At 35.9% G+C, this 19,340-nt stretch overlaps 1 protein-coding gene across 9 annotated transcripts in view; it reads right to left on the bottom strand.

The window, feature by feature from the left end:
* Positions 1-19,340, bottom strand: part of BIRC6 (baculoviral IAP repeat containing 6) — a 275,055-nt gene that overhangs the window by 121,923 nt on the left and 133,792 nt on the right. For all 9 annotated transcript variants that reach the window (XR_008379509.1, XM_053588024.1, XM_053588027.1 and 6 more), the window contains exons 37-46: positions 18,206-18,361; positions 14,590-14,720; positions 13,611-13,764; positions 11,627-11,743; positions 10,019-10,173; positions 9,147-9,273; positions 6,156-6,266; positions 4,631-4,764; positions 2,710-2,837; positions 844-1,406 (exon numbers count right to left, since the gene is read on the bottom strand). Coding sequence is in view for 8 of the 9 variants with exons in the window: in XM_053588024.1 (XP_053443999.1) it covers positions 844-1,406; positions 2,710-2,837; positions 4,631-4,764; positions 6,156-6,266; positions 9,147-9,273; positions 10,019-10,173; positions 11,627-11,743; positions 13,611-13,764; positions 14,590-14,720; positions 18,206-18,361 (1,776 nt within the window). In the remaining variant the exon portion in view is untranslated. The remainder of the gene's footprint in view (positions 1-843; positions 1,407-2,709; positions 2,838-4,630; positions 4,765-6,155; positions 6,267-9,146; positions 9,274-10,018; positions 10,174-11,626; positions 11,744-13,610; positions 13,765-14,589; positions 14,721-18,205; positions 18,362-19,340) is intronic.

Here is a 19,340-nt window from a genome sequence, read left to right as displayed (position 1 = left end):
TAATAGCTGCAAACACACACACACACCACCTAGATATTAAAATATTTACAATATTCAGTACAGATGTTCTGTTGATGTTACATGAAATGACTGATAACAATAAAGAAGAATGTGCTCTATTATACGTATATGACTCAGGAACATCACTCTACATAACTAACTACATATAAAGATGGGGGGGAGGAAGAGAAAAGATAGTGATATGTCACTATACTTTAAAACATCTAATCAAAAAAGAAGACATGGTTTCCCATACACTGACAAAGAAAGAAATACCAGCAGGCGAAACAGATTAGATATGGATTTTGTCACAATTTACGGAAGTTCAATTTAAAAATTTTGTATATTAATAGTAGCTTCCAAACAGGTACAAAAGTTAAAAAAGAACATTTAAGCAATATACAAATGTCGCTGATACATGTATTGCAGAAATTCTGAATAAAATTTTGTATTTCATTTTTAATGAAAATGTGAACCAATTAAGTCTTACTCGTCTCTAATACAAAATTCAATGTGAAATTCTTCGTCTTGAAACATTAGAACTGGCTATAAATTCTAATACCCAACTCATGAAATTAATGTTTTTCTTAGTTGACTAAAACTTATTTTGTTATTTTCCAATATTTTATATTGAAATGGACATAAAATTTTTAATTTTTTCACTTACATTTATTAACTGAAGCTCTGTGAAAGTCTTTACTAATAAAAATCAGCTACAATAAGAACTTTACAATAAAGTAGTACATAATTTTATTTTTTTATTACACTGAGCAATAAAAGAAAAAGAATCCATATATTGCTAACGAAAATAGGTATAGTACCAGAAACAAGTGTAATACATACCAATTATCATTGCCATGGCACTGCTATTACACAGGCCCAGAGCAGACAAAATCTGGCTCATAATCGGTTGATTGGCCAAGACTAAGTCAGCAACATAAGCAGGTGATCCTTGAATACTGGAACTGCTTCCATTGCCATCTTTGCCTCCTGAGACTTTTTCTTCATCTGAAACACTATCTGTTGTATTGGTGGTCACAGACACTCTTGCACTGTATTCCCTGTTGCCTGAAAGAGGCAGTTGTACTAAAATGTTCACAAGTTTTAACAAATCAAACATAAGCTGATCTCTTGTCATTTCACCACAAACTGCTTTCGCATCACCTGGACGAATGAGGTTGGCAAACAGTCCTCCGAAGCATGCTCGAGCACCCACAGAGCTATCTGATCCACTTCTAGATACTACTTTGTCTGAGCAAGTGATATAGTGATGCACCAAAAATGTGACAGATTCGATCACAGCAGAAATGGTACTAACTGAAACAACTTCAAAATTTTGCTCCAGAGTGAATTCTAAGAGCTTCACTTGGGCATCAAGAGGTCCTTGGCCTGTCTGGAAAGCACCCCTGCAAAAAGAAGAGGATTATTAAAAATTAACATTTTAAGTAATTTTAACTAGTTTTCAAAGGCGTAACCACCACAGCACAAGAAATCTAAACAATAATTAAACTCCTGGTATTCTCTATTTCATGATGGCAAACACTTTACATCTTTCTAGAGTCTTATTCTTGCCTCCATTTTCTCTAAACTCAAAAACAACTTCTCTTCCAAATAGAAAACTAAGGGACAAATAAAAATCAAAGAAGTTGATTTTTGAAGATAGACTAAAATGCTTTGAAGTCACAAGGCACTCACTGTAATAGAATAAGCTCTACTTCGCTACATTCTCCAATGATGCTATTATGAACAGTCCCTACTGATTTGATACTCAAAAACTGAAATTCAGTAAAATCATTCTCATGTATTAAAGTTGAATACTCTCAAACTCTGCTTATGTCTAAGATACAGGAAGCTGGACCTAACAATAAGAAAAGGCTAAATTAACTTAAAAGTTGTTTCTTGAAACCATTAGACACCTGAAGCCAACCAAAAAAGCTTGGGAAAAGATAGGCAACTGCAAGGAGGGGAAGTGGAGACATTGGCACTGTACAAATAGGTAAAAAGAATTCAGCTACAATATTTTAAAATTGCTTCTTGGTTTTATACCTTGATTCTTAAAACAATATTGCTGAAGGCCGATAAAGTGATAATTAGCCTAGGGTGATAATCTATTCCACACTCACTCAAAGAAGCCCTCCCCATCCCTGAATTCCCTGCATATCATGCCATATGCATCTTTCTGTTTGGCTCTTCCTAAATTGTATGTTCTCATAATAAACTAGAAAATGTAAGTAAAGGGCTTTGGCTGAGTTCTGCATGTCATTCTAATGAATTACCAAACCTGAGGAAGGAAAATCCCCAAACTTATAGCCAAGTTGGAGAGAAGTATGGGTAGCCCGGAGATTGAAGAATCACAAATAGCATCTAAAGTGAGGGCAGTCTTGTGAGACTGACCCTTAAACATATGGAATCTGATGCTTTGAGTACTGTCACAATAGTATTGGAAAGATACCCAATTGAAGAACCAAAAGAACTGGCGTTGGCAAAGACACCAACAAATTTATTGTCAGGAGGGAAAATCCTCAAATCCCATTGGCAGTTTGCCGCCAATGTAGAATAGGCACTGCTGTCTAGCACAGAACGCCCAAACATACAAGGTGGAGTTCAGTTGAGACAAACATTTTATTTTTGTTTTGAAGAAGAATCAATGAGAAAGCCCCATTATACATTACTTATGTAACAGGAACATACGAGTGCATCAAACCTTACCTTTCAGTTGAAAGTATGTGAATTAGCTTGAGCAAAAATTCACTGAATATCTGAGGACATGTTGAAGAAAGATGTACTTGTAATCGAGTAAGAAACTCTTGCATAGCTTGTGTAGCTGTTGGACCAACCTGAATAAAGTGTGTATGCACAGAAAACTGTTAAGTGATACCATTTAAATGATCATTCACTTACAAAATGTCAAGTATAATGTCAAGAATTTACATAAACCTCTGCATTGATTTTCACCAGTAACAATTATCTTATCCCCTTTCAAAACAAAGGAGAACTCAAGTGTAGAGGTAAAGTGATCCATAAGAAGCCATGCTTCTAACACCTGGCAGAGCAAATACTGAAATTAGTGAAAAATAAAACAAAAACTAAAGCTAAAAAACTATACCAAGTCACAAAAAAACTTCTATTTCAACAGTGAAAGAAATGATAATGAACATCACACTGAGTAACATGTTTTGTGACACTTTTTTTTTTTTTGCAGTTTTTGGCTGGGGCTGGGTTTGAACCCGCTACCTTTGGCATATGGGGCTGGAGCCCTACTCCTTTGCGCCACAGGTGCCGCCCAGGTTATGATACTTTTACGTATTATTTTATTTGATCCTAATTTGGTTTGATGGACAAATCATAAAACCATGGAGGCAGGTTGGGGGAAAAAAACCACTATAATCCTCTAAATATTTCAGAGTTCAATAAAATTAATTTCTAATACTGAGCATATAAATCCCAGCACTCTCAAACTTTTGTATAGAATATTAATGATCTTCAATCATTTTTAGAAAATCTTTAAAAGTTACTTCTTCCTACCTTAAAATAAACAAAAAAACAGGAGGAAAAAAAATATTATTTTACACAATGCTTGCATTTTGACACCTAGCTCTGTCACAAACAGCTGTACAATTCTGGGCAATATAGCTGATGCTTGTTTTCTCAAATGGTGTAACTAGAATTGTGGTCCCAGGATTCCTCTTGTTCCAAATTCAATCTTTAAGTACAATATCCATTAGATAACACATCTCTGTCCCCACCAAAACCATGTCCCAGTCTAACTACAAGTAGATTCTTCTTTCTCACTTTTTTCCTTTTGTCACTACAAAGTTAGGGTATAATCAATATCAGAGTACTGATTAAATACAACCATCAGAATTTAAGCTCTCTGAAGATAGAGATTTGGTCATGGTACGTATTATATTGCTAGCACAGAAAACTGTACCTAGAACTAGCACACAGAAGCCTCTTAAATCCTGAATACATGAAACAGAAGTAATGGAACTGTTACAGAGTAACAGTCTAACTAAATTAGAACTTATCTAATGGAAAATCTAGGTAAGAATATTTAAATGATAATTTTGCAAGGTAATCTTGAGTAATCTCTGTTAAAAAAGATGCTATAAATACTAACTATATTTTTATATAAGAAGAAATAAAATGATGTAGAAATATTTATATAAAAGCAGTATGATACGGCAAGAAATTAAACGGATAAAAAAGAAAAACTATACTGAGATGAAAAATGCTTCTAAGTCCTGAGTAATAATTTGTTAAACAAAATCATTAATATCATAAAAGGATTAAGGTGAACTCTCAATCTTAATAGTAGAGTGCATCAAAAGTGGTATTATTAAATATTTTAATTCAAAAAGTTTTGAAATGCTTTCTTTCCTGACTTTACAATAGTACCTATTCAAAACATTTCTAAAATTAATGTCAACATATTATTTGATACATATCTAAATCAAAACCTTTTCTTCAGCACCAGCATAGCTAGTATTAGCAAAAACACAAAGTATTTTATTACACTGATACACAAATGCTGTTACTTAATTTTTTAGCAAAATAAAAACATAGTTTTACTTTACAAATATTGGTTGTCGAATAGTCTGGGCATATCCTAGTTTAAAAGTCGTATTACCTGTGGACTGTGTTGATTTGTTCCATGTGGGCTGGTGCCAGAAAGGAATTTCACTAACACATGAATAAGGTTTGGATCTGAAACCAACAAATGAGCAGTACTCTCCTGAGTTCCAATGGCACTGCTGGAACCAGCTATAAAACATTTTTTTAAAAAAATCTCTTAACAAATGGACCATAAGACAATGGGAATAAAATACTTAAAATACCTGTAGTTTCAAGTAAAACGTGTTTCCAGTAACTGTAGTTTTATCTTAGGGGGTTGCAATTTCTGCCATATTGACTAAGCTGGACTTTATTTTCTTTTTTTTTTGAGACAGTTTCACTATGTTGCCCTCAGTAGAGTGCTGTAGTGTCGTAACTCACAGCAACCTCCAACTACTGGGCTCAAGCAATCCTCTTATCTCAGCCTCTCAAGTAGCTAGGACTACAGCCAACCATCCCAATGCCCAGCTTGTTCTTTGTTGTATGTGTGTTTGTTTTTTATTAGAGACAGGGTCTCACTCTTGCTCAGGCTGGTCTCAAACTCCTGACCTCAAAGCAATCTACCCATCTAGGCCTCCCAGAGTGCTAGGATTACAGACACGAGCCGTATTTTCTATTTTCATCTACCACATGTCTTCTCCTATTTTGCTTCTTATAGTGAAAACTGTTTAATATGCATCTTATTCAGTACACAGTCAAGTGCACTACTGTCTTATTCGGTGAGGTTATTGTTAGTAACCAGTTCCCCGTTCCAGAAACAGAGAGATACTTTTTTAGATAAATTTTAACCTAGTATTCTAAAATGAGGCAAATACTATTCTTTATTGCTTGTTAGTTGTATACCAGTTATCTGTGAAATAATATGTAAGCAACACACCAGTTTATGAACTGAAGAAAACATTCTTGGTATTAAATCTATCATCAATATCGGATAGTAATGTTTTGATCCCATTTTTTGGAAAATATATCCCAATTAAGAAAATGGAATACTATTTTGAGCTAAGCAGTGATTTCAATTGTATTAAAAAAAAAAAAAACCCAGAAATTTAGTCAGACATGTTCATATTAAAATAACCAACATAAAAACTTACACTAATCCTTGGTGTGTGTCACACTTTATGGGGACAAGACATGATTGCAAGAGGGACTTTACCTAACAATTGCAATCAGTGTAACCTGGCTTATTGTACCCTCAATGAATCCCCAACAATAAAAAAAAAAAAAAATCTTACACTAATCATGAAAATTTCACTTTGTACTCTACAAGCAATCAATTTTCTTTTAACGAATAGTAAACTTTAAAAAGATAAAAGTATGATTTAAACTTCTGATGAGAGATATTTGAGAATATTTATATTATCAAAGTAAAAAGCACAAAGAATAAGATATATAACAACAAATTCGAAAGAGATCTACAAATAAGAAATTCAATCATCTTAACTATAATATGCCACTTCGTGGAAAAATCTATGTTAAGAATCTGACAGCAAGAATACTAAAGTGTATGGCAGAGACTTATATGAAAAAGTTTTTGAACTTACAATTAAGCTGCATGTTTGTCATGAGTGTTAGGCTGTGAAGCACAAGGCACCAGGTCCGGAGCAAAGTATTAGGATACCAAGCTAACACTGTGAGAAAGCTACCAATTGATGCTACACAAGAAAGGGAAAGGGAAAAAAATTTTACTCCAAAAACACGAATGTTTACTGAACGATTATATACCAAAAGAGTAAATTCAAAAATAAGACGTTATTTGTATAAATCAATTCACTAATCAGTATTCCCAAAACATCCCAGTAAAAAGAACTCCCCATTTAACATAATAGAAGCATTAAGAGTCAGTAACCTTTTATGGCAAGGCTTAAAGCTCAGCTCACTACACATAAAACGAAATGTTACCACCAAAAATCTGTACTTTCAAAACTGCAGGCATTTCTACTTTGCCACAATTTGTGTTACTAAAAATCCTGATATTCTACAAAACCAAAAGCTGAAAATAAGGCATTTTGGAAAACAAAAATATAAACATGAATTTTAAAAACCAAATGTAACAGAAAAAGAAGCATCTTGGTGTCCACAAATAGCAAAATTTCAATATCAAGTATAATAATTATCAAAGGACCATAAGAAATATTTTTAAATCCAAGAACTTCCATAAGTACATATTAATGACACTAAATTGGTCATGACTATGAATTGCTTATGACTCATTTTGAAAATTAATTTAAAAAAAGAAAAATTTCCAGCATTTTTCTGTCTCTTACACAAACTATACCACAGGGTGACTTAATAGCATTTTAAAAGGAAGTTTCTCTTTATGTAAATATTTCATCTAAGAAAAGAAGCAGGAATGAAATGAGACTATGATAATTTGGAAACCTCAAATTGTTATATGTCTAGGCACTAAGAAAAAAGGAGACAACACAGGAAATTGCCTTTAATAAAAAATGAACAAATTTAAAAGCCTGGATCACAATAAGCTCTAGGACTAACCCCAATCTATGGGAAATTAAGATAATACTAGTAGATCAATGGTTCTCAACCTCCCTAATGCCGCGACCCTTTAATACAGTTCCTCATGTTGCGGTGACCCCCAACCATAAAATTATTCTTGTTGCCAACGAAAATAGAATAATTTTATGGTTGGGGGTCACCGCAACATGAGGAACTGTATTAAAGAGTCACAGCATTAGGGAGGTTGAGAACCACTGACATAAAACATCAAAAATCTGAACCATGGGAACCCTTGAAAACAATCAACCAAACTTATTTGAGAAATGGCTTTCCAGGCTCGCCGCCTGTGGCTCAAGCAGCTAAGAAGCCAGCCACATACGCCGGCCCCATATGCCAGAGCTGGCAGGTTCGAATCCAGCCCGGACCTGCCAAACAACAATGACGGCTGCAACCAAAAAATAGCCAGGCGATGTGGCAGGCGCCTATAGTCCCAGCTCCTTGGGAGGCAGAGGCAATAGACTCACTTGAGCCCAGGAGTTTGAGGTTGCTGTGAGCTATGATACTACAGCACTCTAACCAGGGAGACAGCTTGAGGCTCTGTCTCAAAAAAAAAAAAAAAAAAAGGCTTTCCAGAGATTTTTTTTTTTTCTTTTTTTTTGCAGTTTTTGGCTGGGACTGTGCTTGAACCTGCCACCTCCAACATATGGGGCTGGCAAGCTATTCTCTTGCCTCAGCCTCCTGAGTAGCTGGGACTACAGGCGCTCACCACAATGCCCGGCTATTATTTGGTTATAGCTGTCACTATCGTTTGGCAGGCCCAGGCTGGGTTCCAACCTGCTAGCTCTGGTGTATGTGGCTGGCACCCTAGCTGCTGAGCTACAGCTGTGGAGCCAAAGGAGATTTTTTTTTTTTTAAGAGGGAAATTATACAGATTAAGAGGATCTTGAGAAACATAATTAAATCAAGTGTACGGATCCTACACTGATTCTACTTGAGATAAACAAAAAAAAAATTATAACATTAAGGCAACTGGGAAGTAGAATGCTATCTAGATTCATAATAAGGAATATTTATATTTCTACTCTAATATTTCTTATATATTTAATATTTTTAGTAACAAAATTAAAATGAGAGGAGAGCAAATTTTCTAATAGTAATAATTATTAATACTACAGTGGAAAGGATAAAAATCTATCGGATAACACAGGAGTGGCTGGTGCAAAAACAATGCACATATAAGAGAATTCGTGAGCCAGTGAAGCTGTCACTAAGGTTGCAAGACCATTTAACAGCTGAAACAGATATGAGATATACCACTTTAGGGAGAAAACACCAGAAATAGACGCTAATTTTTACTTTTCTTAAAATATAACTAAAATAGATTCTTCTTTTTTTTTTTTTTTGTAGAGACAGAGTCTCACTTTATGGCCCTCGGTAGAGTGCCGTGGCATCACACAGCTCACAGCAACCTCCAACTCCTGGGCTTAAGTGATTCTCCTGCCTCAGCTTCCCGAGCAGCTGGGACTACAGGCGCCCGCCACAACGCCCGGCTATTTTCTTTGTTGCAGTTTGGCCGGGGCCGGGTTTGAACCCGCCACCCTCGGTAGCCAGTGCTGAAGGCTACTTCTTTTCCTGTTGAAGGTTATTTTACTTCCACCATTCCCATGAGCTTGTTAGCTGCCATGGAGTGGGAAACATAACTTCTACAAGAAATTAACAACTTTCTCCAGCTGATCAATTCACCAATTTATGCAATGCTCATTTGCATTACATAAAGCAAGTATCTGTTGCAGCAGAAGAGGCTACAAATAAGAAAAATCTTTAAGAAAATATGATGTAAACATTAACAGAACATTGTGAATTTTAACTGCCCACAGGCATAAAATAACTACGAACAGAGAATACAGTTTTCTGTTCTCTTTCAATTAATAAATTGCATTCAAAACAGGTTTTCCAACCACCCCCCCACACACACACAGGAACATTTTAACCCTAATGGCAAAGATTGGGTGTATTTTAAGCTAATCATTACATTTTAAGCTTGTTATTTATAATGATTTTCCTCCTAATAATCTTACCTTGATTTAATGAAATGATAGGTATTCGATTAGCATTATATAAAAATATGTCTGCTCCACTTTCTTTGTTTCCAGATGAACTAGAATTCAGGCTCAATGTGAGCCACAATTGGAGAAGTGACTCCAACTGAAAAAGAATGAAAATTGATAAAAAAACAACCCTATTATGGAACACTATTTAAACAAGTATCTTAGGTTTAAGTCCTTGTCTGGAGGAAAGAATTTTTTCTATTAAACTCTTCCTATAGTTACTTCAATTCAATTGCCAAGGCAACTAAATCTACCTTAAAATTTTTGAAATAAAATTTAACTGAATAAAAATTTATACCTCATATAAAGGATCTTAAAAATCATAATAGGCAGGGCAGTGCCTGTGGCTCAGTGGGCAGAGTGCCAGCCCCATATACCGAGGGTGGCGGGTTTGAACCCGGCCCCAGCTAAACTGCAACAAAATATAGCTGGGAGTGTGGCGGGCACCTGTAGTCCCAGCTACTCAGGAGGCTGAGGCAAGAGAATCGCCTAAGCCCAGGAGTTGGAGGTTACTGTGAGCTGTGATGCCACAGCACTCTACCAAGGACGATAAAGTGAGTCTCAAAAAAAAAAAAAAAGAAAAATATCATAATAGGTGATTCAAGTCTTTAAGTCACGAATTTGTATATATATACTAGTAAGAACTGTACGAAAGAATAAAGCTTTACATCATATCACAGAGGAGCGGTGATTACTTTGATGAAGTATTTCTAATATTTTTCTACCTGAGTATAATAAAGAATCCTGCCAGGTTCAGAATGATCCTCCTGGTTAGTTTTCATTTTTTACTAAGCTAGCAATAATAGGAACAAATATACCCTTTCTCCTACAGTCAGTCATACCTGAACATGATGGACTTGAAGCATGGAAAAAAGTTTGTTGAAACAAACATTTAACATTGGGACTGATGATAACTGTATGATAAGCTGGTTGGTTTGGTTTGCAGCTTGTAAACCCCCTAGAAGTGAATCATCTGTTCCAGTGGGAGACTGTGACACTGAAAATTAAACACAAGATTTTTTAAGTCTCAGTAGGCATAGTAACTGGTTATAAATATGTAAAAATAGGTAAAAACTTTTTTGAAAAACTAAAGTTACATTCTTTAAAATGGTTCAAAGTTATATTATTTGAAAAAAACTGTCTTTATAACACTATTTTTAAGACAATCACTATAAAGAAAACCTACAAAATTCATAGAATTTACCCAACAAAAGAAAACCTACTCTTCAGCAATTTCTAATTGCATTCTTTTAAATTAATAAAGAAGGAATAGTAAAAGCAAAGAAAAAAGAATGTTAATTATGGAGAAGACAGTTTTAGAGTAATCTAATTTCTAGTTTATTGATTCTTAACTTTGCACGTTAGAATCATCTGAGAGGCTTTCAAAACTTTTGATGCTCAAGTAACACACTAAACTAATCAAATAAAAATATACCCATGAGGAGCAGAGAAAACCAGTAATGTTAAGAAAGGTTTTTCATATATCTAGAACATTATACTAAAAAGGAAACAATATACTAAAAGGTGTATGTAGCATAATCAAAAGAAAATTGAGAAGCAAACATGAACTTCAAAAGGATCCTCTAATAAACTTTTGAAACAAGAAATGTTTTTTAACAAAGAAAAGGGCTACTTTAGGCAATGCTGAGCTATCTCTAAGCATGCAGAGGTGGAACCATACAAACCCTATTACCTGTGAGATTAGCTACAAAAATATTAAATAGTACACAAACATTAAGATGATAGAAAACTAGATTATTCCTTCTTGGTTTTTTCCCCCCTTTTCTATACTTTCTAATGCAAGAAATACATGAAAATTGCAAACCAGAAGAATTCAAGTTAACAAAAGGAAGATTTAAAAGACCCAAATTCTCTACTGAAATCAATGCTACCAAATCACAGTTGAGTATTTCCAACACATACAATATGATGAGCAAAGCCTAAAATATTTACTACTAGCTAGTTATGAAAAGTTTGCCTTCCTTTCCTACAGATAATCAGGTAATTAATCCCCTCAATTCTGGGATCCAGTGTAAGAGGCTCATTTGGCTGTCTGCCCATATGTCTTCTATCCTAGTCCTTAAGGATGATAAAGATGTTACTAAAAAACATCCACTTCATCATAAATTTGGATATAGTGCAATTAACTCACAATTAACCCAGCTATGCAGGATTCCTACTAATATCAATAACCTCACCACAACATAATAACAAAAAGGCCAGGTTTCTGTACTAAACTGAGATCACTACATGGAGATATTTTGAAGCTCTACCTTCCATTCATTGATCCTTTTACTAAGTTCTGAAGAGAGGAAGAGAGGTGATATATACTAAGTTCCCTCAGACCAAACATGGAATTTTAAAATCTATCCTTGATCTGTGTACCTGAAAATTATCAATAGATAAAAAAACATTTGCTGCAATACCCTAGAAATGGTCATTTTACTTACACGTTGGAGATGTATTTGTTAAAGCCTGTAAAATGGAATCTGCTTCCAGGGTGGACATCATTTTCAGCATAAGTTCTGCTTGCTGTTCAAGTCCAACTTCTAGACGAGCATCTAAAGCTACAAAAAGCAATTGAAAGAAAAAAAGCACATTTGATAATTACTATTCATGTCCTACTTTCTACAATAAATTGTCAACATCTGAACCCAAGAGAGAGTGAGGAGAAGAAGTGTGTCCTTACAGAGGAACAACATGACATGTGGAACTGGAGCAGCAGGGGGGAGAACATCTGCAGAAAGGAAGTCAGAAATGGGAGGAGGAGTTACACAGAAACAGGCAGATCACATCCCAAAGCAATGGACGCAAACATACTAAGGATGAGAGCCAAGTTTCTCACTGCCAAACGGCAGGCAGATAAATATACAAGGGAGACAACTAAAATGAACCTGAAGGGGTTAGTTTATCAGATACACTGATGTGAACTCATCACATTCAATATATATATATATATATATAAATAGATACAGAAATGCAGACAGGCAAAAACTTGTGTGCTCACTTGTGCATACTCGCTCTCTAACAAGAAGGTATGGAAGCAGTTAACAAAACAACATCAAGTCTATCTAGTACCCAAATTTTGATTTAAGCAAATCTCTGCTTTGAACAGTTTTGAACTACTGTACTCTTTGCAGTAACGGACATATAAAAATAGGTAAGTAGCTAATTCCCAGATTGGAACAGGTAAAGTAAATGATGAAGCTAGGGTATCATGTTTTGCCAGAGAATAAGCAAGTGCTCAAAGAATCATAAGGATGCGTCAAAAGCCAGAGACCACATTAAGGGTGATCCTGTTGGTCAAGACTGGGACATTTTGAGCATCAATAAAAACATAATGACAGTACTGTGAGTGTACTTATGACTGTGATCTATACACCAAAAAATGGTTAAAATGATTATTGTTATTTACATTTTAACAAAATAGAAATAGATATGTAATAATGTTATACACCCCACTGAATAAAAAAGGAAATCATGAGTACACTCAAAACTAAATGAATAAATTAGTAAACATTTAAAAAAGAAATTTGGAAAGGAACAAAATATTTATATAGTTTACAAGTATTACTCTGCTACCCCAGCCCCCAGAAACATTTTACAAAGGAGAAGGGAGAAGCCCAGCAGACCCCTCCTTAATTAAGCAATTAAACCTAACACATCCAGTATTGAACAGATCAAAATCATGGCTCACTTACTCAGATGAAAAGAAATAAAATAAACACTATTTTTGGGACTTTCCGGCCAAGATTCATGATCTGAATCTAACCATGAGGAAATAGCATACAAAACAAAACTGAGGAAAATATGGCTCAGAGCCTATAGCACAGTGGTTATGGCACCAGCCACATGCACTGAGACTGGCTGGTCTAAGCCTGGCCCTGGGTTAACTAAACAACAATGACAAGTGCAACAAGAAAATAGTTGGGCTCTGCACCCGTAGCACAGTGGTTACAGCGCCAGCCACATACACCAAGGGCGGCAGGTTTGAACCTGGCCCAGGCTAGCTAAACTACTGCAACAAAAAAGTAGTTGGGCATTGTGGCGGGCGCCTGTAGTCCCAGCTCTTCGGGAGGTTGAGACAAGAGAATCACTTAAGGCCAAGGGTTTGAAGTTACTGTGAGGTGTGATGCCACGGCACTCTACTAAGGGCAACATAGTGAGACTCTGTCTCAAAAAAAAGAGAAAGAAACTAAAACAAAGAAGAATTAATTAAAATCACTGTTAATCCTTCTGCTAGATGTTATCTGGAGAAAGAAACACACAGACCATAAACGGAAGCTCCTTCTCTGACTGACAGAGAAACGGCTCCGAAAGGCACGTGTAACACAGGTATGACACAGGTGTCTCAATTTCTCAAGATATAAAGTATACATAAACCTGGGATTTTTATTAAGAATACTACATGCTTTAAAATAAATATCCACTTACCCTGAGACACCGAAACACTAACGGTCTGTGATCCATTCTTCTCTGTGTTTGCTGGTGGCTTTGCTACAGGAATTCCCAGACCTCCAATGTAAGGGTTGTAATTGTAGGTGCCATAATCCGCACCCCAATAATCATACCATGTACTGCTTATTGGCTTAAAAAAATGGGAAAAGTGTGGTTTATTTTTGTCCCTTCACTGAGTGACACATTATTACATTATCTAAAGTCAAATAAGACTACAAAATAAACATTGTCCCCACCCTTTAAATTTCTTTTTTTTAAGTTTTTTTTAATTAAGTTTATTTATTTTTGTATTTTTGTTGTTGTTGTTGTTGTTGTTGTTGCAGTTTGGCCAGGGCTGGGCTTGAACTCACCACCCTCAGTATATGGGGCCGGCACCCTACTCTCTGAACCACAGGCACCACCCTGCCACCCTTTAAATTTCTAAAACTCACTTGTACTTTAAATGATATACAAGAATGAGTATAGTAATATTCTGCTCATTTTCTGGCAAAAATCTAGAAATATCTTTAGGAACTGAGAGAATGAGCATCCCTAATAAAATATCCTATGCACCAAAAAAGAAGAACGATACACCAATGAAGTATTACAGGTGTATGTGCCTTAGAAGAAATGGAGGCTGACACAGAAATAGAAGCTGCAATGGCATTTAAATGACTGCTAAAATGCTGGTGACTCCTAACTGTAATACTTCTACACACTTAATAATGGTTCTTAGTGCTATAAGATGATTGTTAATAGCTACATTACTAAAAAGGCCTAAGTTTATATTATTCCATTGGCATTTTATTAAAAACTACTATAATACCTATAGCAACTTAATACATTTTGAATATGCTGAATAAAGGGTTGCATTTAGTGATACATATGTACATATATTTCCTCTTTTAAATAATTATTAAGCCAAAAGTCTAAGATGAAAGATGTTAACCACAAAGAGTATTCCAATATATCATACCTTAAAAACCTTGGCTGCAAGAGGATCCTTTTCCAAATCAATATCTAAAGGATCAATGTCAACTTCCATTAGATCTTGGAGTAGTTCTAGGTCAATTTCTTTATCTTTTTCCAAAGAAAGAGGAGGTGTACCTTCAAATAATTAAAAGTTATTTTATTGGTGGAACATAGTACATAAAACTTAGCTGATATATTGATTGCTTTTATTTTAGAAGAAATTACTTTGCTTGCATGTAACATATACCTATATTTTTTAGAAAAAAAAAATTTTCACTTAACAATTAAGCAATAATAGATGTGCACATGTACCATTCCATAATACACAAAAACAACAATGCAGCTAGGCAAAGTGACACCTGCAATCCTAGCACTCTGGGAGGCCTACATGGGAAGACAGCTTAAGGTCAGGAGTTGGAGACCCGACTGAGCAAGAGCAAGACCTCATCTCTACCAAAAACAGAAAAAATTAGTAGGCTTGATGGCATGGGCTGTAGTCCCAGCTACCCAGGAAGCTCAGGCAGGACAACTACATGAGCCAAAGAGTCTGAGGCTGCTGTAAGCTATGATGACACCACTGTACTCTAGCCTGGGTGGCAAGACAGAGAGAGTGTCTTTAAAAAAAAAAAGAAAGAAAAAGAAAAGAAGGAGGAAGAAAATGAGGAGAAAAAAAAGCTCTTATACACTGTTGGTGGGATTACAAACCAGTGCAACCTCTAGGGAAAACTGTATGGAGACACTTCAAAAACATTAAGTAGACCTACCATTTGATCCAGCAATCCCACTGCTGAGTATATGCCCAAAGCGAAAAATGTCATTTTATAAGGAGGACACGTGTACTCAAATGTTCATAGCAGCACATTCACAATCACAAAGATATAGAAACAACCCATGTGTCCAATAAGTGAATGGATTAGTAAAATATGGGATGTGCATACTATGGAATACTACTCAGCCATAAACAAAAATGGTGAACTACTATCTTTCTGGACAACCTGGAGGGAAATGGAAACCATTCTTCTAAGCATAATATCACAAAGATGCAGAAACAAAACATGTACTCAATACCACACTGGAACTATCTGATCAACACTTAAGTGCACATATGAAAGTAAATCTCCATGAAAATCAAGCCAGGGGTAGGCAGAAGGAACAGATGGGTAAATTCACACCTACTGGATTGGTACAGTGGACACTACCTGAGTGAAGAGCTCACTCCCATGTATAATTTTTACATAACCTATACCAAAAAAAGGGGTTGTGAACAAGACATGCATACTCCCTAACATTCGGAAATTAAAAAAAAAAAATTGATATTGACTTTCCTAGGGAAAAGACCACCATATTAATTCTTACTGAACCAAGTTGCATAAACTTTGTTATTAAAGATAGTTGCTGGGAGCCAAACCCAATCTCTCTTCCCCACTGTAAGACCCTGCTGCAGTCAAGTTTAAGAAAAAAAAAACCTAACATTTCTGGAATAAATGTGATTCTATAATATCCAATATGTAATCTATTATAGTGAATCCTCTATTATAGGTAATGTTGCCCAGTAAGAAAGAGAAAAGCAAAGAACTTAAGTTATAAGACTTCTAATTATTTTATTTTTCTATTGTCAATTAGAAATTACTTTGCTCAACTGTCTTAAGTTTTTACGTTAAGCTCCCTATCACTTATAAATCTTACTTTCCCATCATTCCCATCCTCTTATTCAACATATATTAATAGAAAGCCTTGACACAATTATAAGAGGAACTTTATCTAACAAATGCAATCAGTGTAACCTAATTCTCTCTACCCTCAATGAATCCCAAACAATAAAAAAGAAAATAAAAAAAAAAAAAAGAAGTACAACCTTTCTGGAAGGAAGTATGGAGAATCCTCAAAGCACTCAACCTAGACCTCCCATTCGATCCTGCAATCCCATTACTGGGCATCTACCCAGAAGGAAAAAAATCCTTTTATCATAAGGACACTTGTACTAGACTGTTTATTGCAGCTCAATTTACCATTGCCAAAATGTGGAAACAGCCTAAATGCCCACCAACCCAGGAATGGATTAACAAGCTGTGGTATATGTATACCATGGAATACTATTCAGCCGTTAAAAAAAAATGTAGACTTTACATCCTTCGTATTAACCTGGATGGAAGTGGAAGACATTATTCTTAGTAAAGCATCACAAAAATGGAGAAGCATGAATCCTATGTACTCAATCTTGATATGAGGACAATTAATGACAATTAAGGTTATGGGGGGGGGAAGCAGAAAGAGGGATGGAGGGAGGAGGGTGGGGCCTTAGTGTGTGTCACACTTTCACACTTTGCAAAGTCCCACTTTGCAAGAGGGACTTTACCTAACAATTGCAATCAGTGTAACTGGCTTATTGTACCCTCAATGAATCCCCAACAATAAAAAAAAAAAAAGTAAAAAAAAAAAAAAGAAAGTCTAGCACTGCGGTTTGAGTATATATACAAAAAGATTAATGAAACAAATCTCCCCTGAATAAAAGAAGATCCGAGGTGGCAGTGCACTATAATAAAACTGATTACAACATGATATGCTAGTAGAAATATTCAACAGTACAAGGGGAGTACAGACAGCACAGTCCCCAACTCTGCAGGTAATGATAAAAGAAAAAAAAAAGCTTCTTTGAGGAAAGCATGCTTCATGTAAACCTTACATAAGGCGGAATTCATCATCTAAATAGGAGAATACCACCTGTAAGATTAAGACATGACAAATGGGCCAGGCATGGTGGCTTACACCCAAAATCCTAGCACTCTAAGAGGCCAAGACGGGTGGACTGCTTGAGCTCAGGAGTTCAAGATCAGTCTGATGAGCAAGAGCGAGAACCCATCTCTACCAAAAAGAGAAAAATCAGCCAGGTGTTGTGGCACATATCTCTAATCCTGGCTACTCAAGAGCCTGAGGCAGGAGGATTGATTAAATACAGGAGTTTGAGGTTGCTGTGAACTTGGCACTCTAGCCCAAGCCATGGAGCAAGATTCTGTCAAGGAAAAGGGAAGGGAAAGGAAAGGAGACAGGAAGCAAAAGAGAGAGGAGGAGAGAGGAAGAGAGGAAGGAAAGGAGAGGGAAGGGAGCAAAGGGGAGAGGAGAGATGACAGGGGAGGGAAGGGAAAAAAAAATGAGAAATGGTTGAAAATAACTACAGAAGCTTACATGCACATGGTGGTAACCAAATCAGTTTCCAGATCACAAAGGATTATAAATGCTAATTTACAAATATTGTTTTTAAAAAGGATGAAAAACAAACAAAGCACAAAAAACTCCATAAAAATGCTGGCTGGATCTAAAGAACAAAAGCCCAGCTTGATGTCTTCACCATATCATATCTTTACATTTTTATATTTGTATTTTCTTTAATATAGGCAAATCGGACTGCATCAAAATAATCAGGACATGATAAAATGCTACCACTTTGTTAACAAAGAAATTCCTCGCAGAGAACCAAGACAAAATCTATTTATCAGGAAAAAAATCATGTCGTTTACAAGGACAAATACCTATTAGAAAAATATAAAAATCATCTCTAAACTTCTAACATTGTTTTTAATAGAAAAACTGAAAACCTCTTAAAACACAATTGTAAAACTTACCTGTTATATCATGTGTTAAAGGTTCATCTATGGTCTCCAGCAACTGAACTGAGGACTGCTGGAGGGAGTCATCAGAATCACCAGCGGTTGCTCCTACATCATCACCTCCCGTTCCTTCCTCCATGGCTTCTGCAGCTACAGGAGCCAACAATTCTCCTATAGAGAAGGAAACAGTCCTAACTGCTTTAATAATTTAAACAGACATTAATGAAACATATTAAACCAGATTTTTTCCTCCTATTTAGAGAATGACAAAATACCTGCTCTACCAATTATAAAAGAATCAGAGGCAAATAAGTCCCCAACCACCTATGGAATGCTAGGACTCAGCACATTACCTTCAAATGCCAAAGTCAAGTAACCAGTAGTGTAAAAGACAAAATGCATATATACACGGAGTTAATGCAATCATTCACAGTTAATGTAATTATGCAGACTCATTTATTTATCAAAAGAGCCTTATAATGGCTCGTCACCTGTAGCTCAAGCAGATAGGGCTACAGCCACATACATGGGAGCTGGCAGGTTCGAATCCAGCCCAGGCCTACAACCAAAAAATAGCCGGGTGTTGTGTGGGCACCTGTAATCCCAGCTACTTGGAAGGCTGAGGCAAGAAAACTGCTTAAGCCCAAGAGTTGGAGGTTGCTGTGAGCTGTGATGCTATGGCACTCTACCTGGGGAGACAGCTTAAGACTCTGTCTCAAAAAAAAAAAAAAAAGGTATTTTTATTATCCTCTGTTACAGATGAAGAAACTGAGGCACAGTGATTTCCTTAAGGTTACACAAAGCACCAGTGAGCAGCAGCACCCCACTGGTAGTAACAGCAGACTAGCTCTAATATCCATGCACTTTAACCAACTGACTCCCTTAAAAGACATGTATTTATCATCTCTGTCAATGTAATTGAATATAAATGTAATTCCAAATGGCTACTACTGCTGTAATATTAAAAAGACTCTTTTGTGTTTTTTAAGAGACTCCCTACGTTGCCCAGGCTGAGTGCAATAGCTATTCACAGGTAAGATCCCACTACTGATTAACAAAGGAGTTTTGACCTGTGCTGTTTCCAATCTGGGCTGGTTCACCCCTCCTTAGGCAACCTCATAGTTACCTGCTCCCAGGAAGCACCATATTG

The sequence above is a fragment of the Nycticebus coucang genome, chromosome 4 (genome assembly GCF_027406575.1).
Source record: "Nycticebus coucang isolate mNycCou1 chromosome 4, mNycCou1.pri, whole genome shotgun sequence".
Classification (NCBI taxonomy): Eukaryota; Metazoa; Chordata; class Mammalia; order Primates; family Lorisidae; genus Nycticebus; species Nycticebus coucang.
This window is presented reverse-complemented; position numbering and strand designations above follow the sequence as displayed.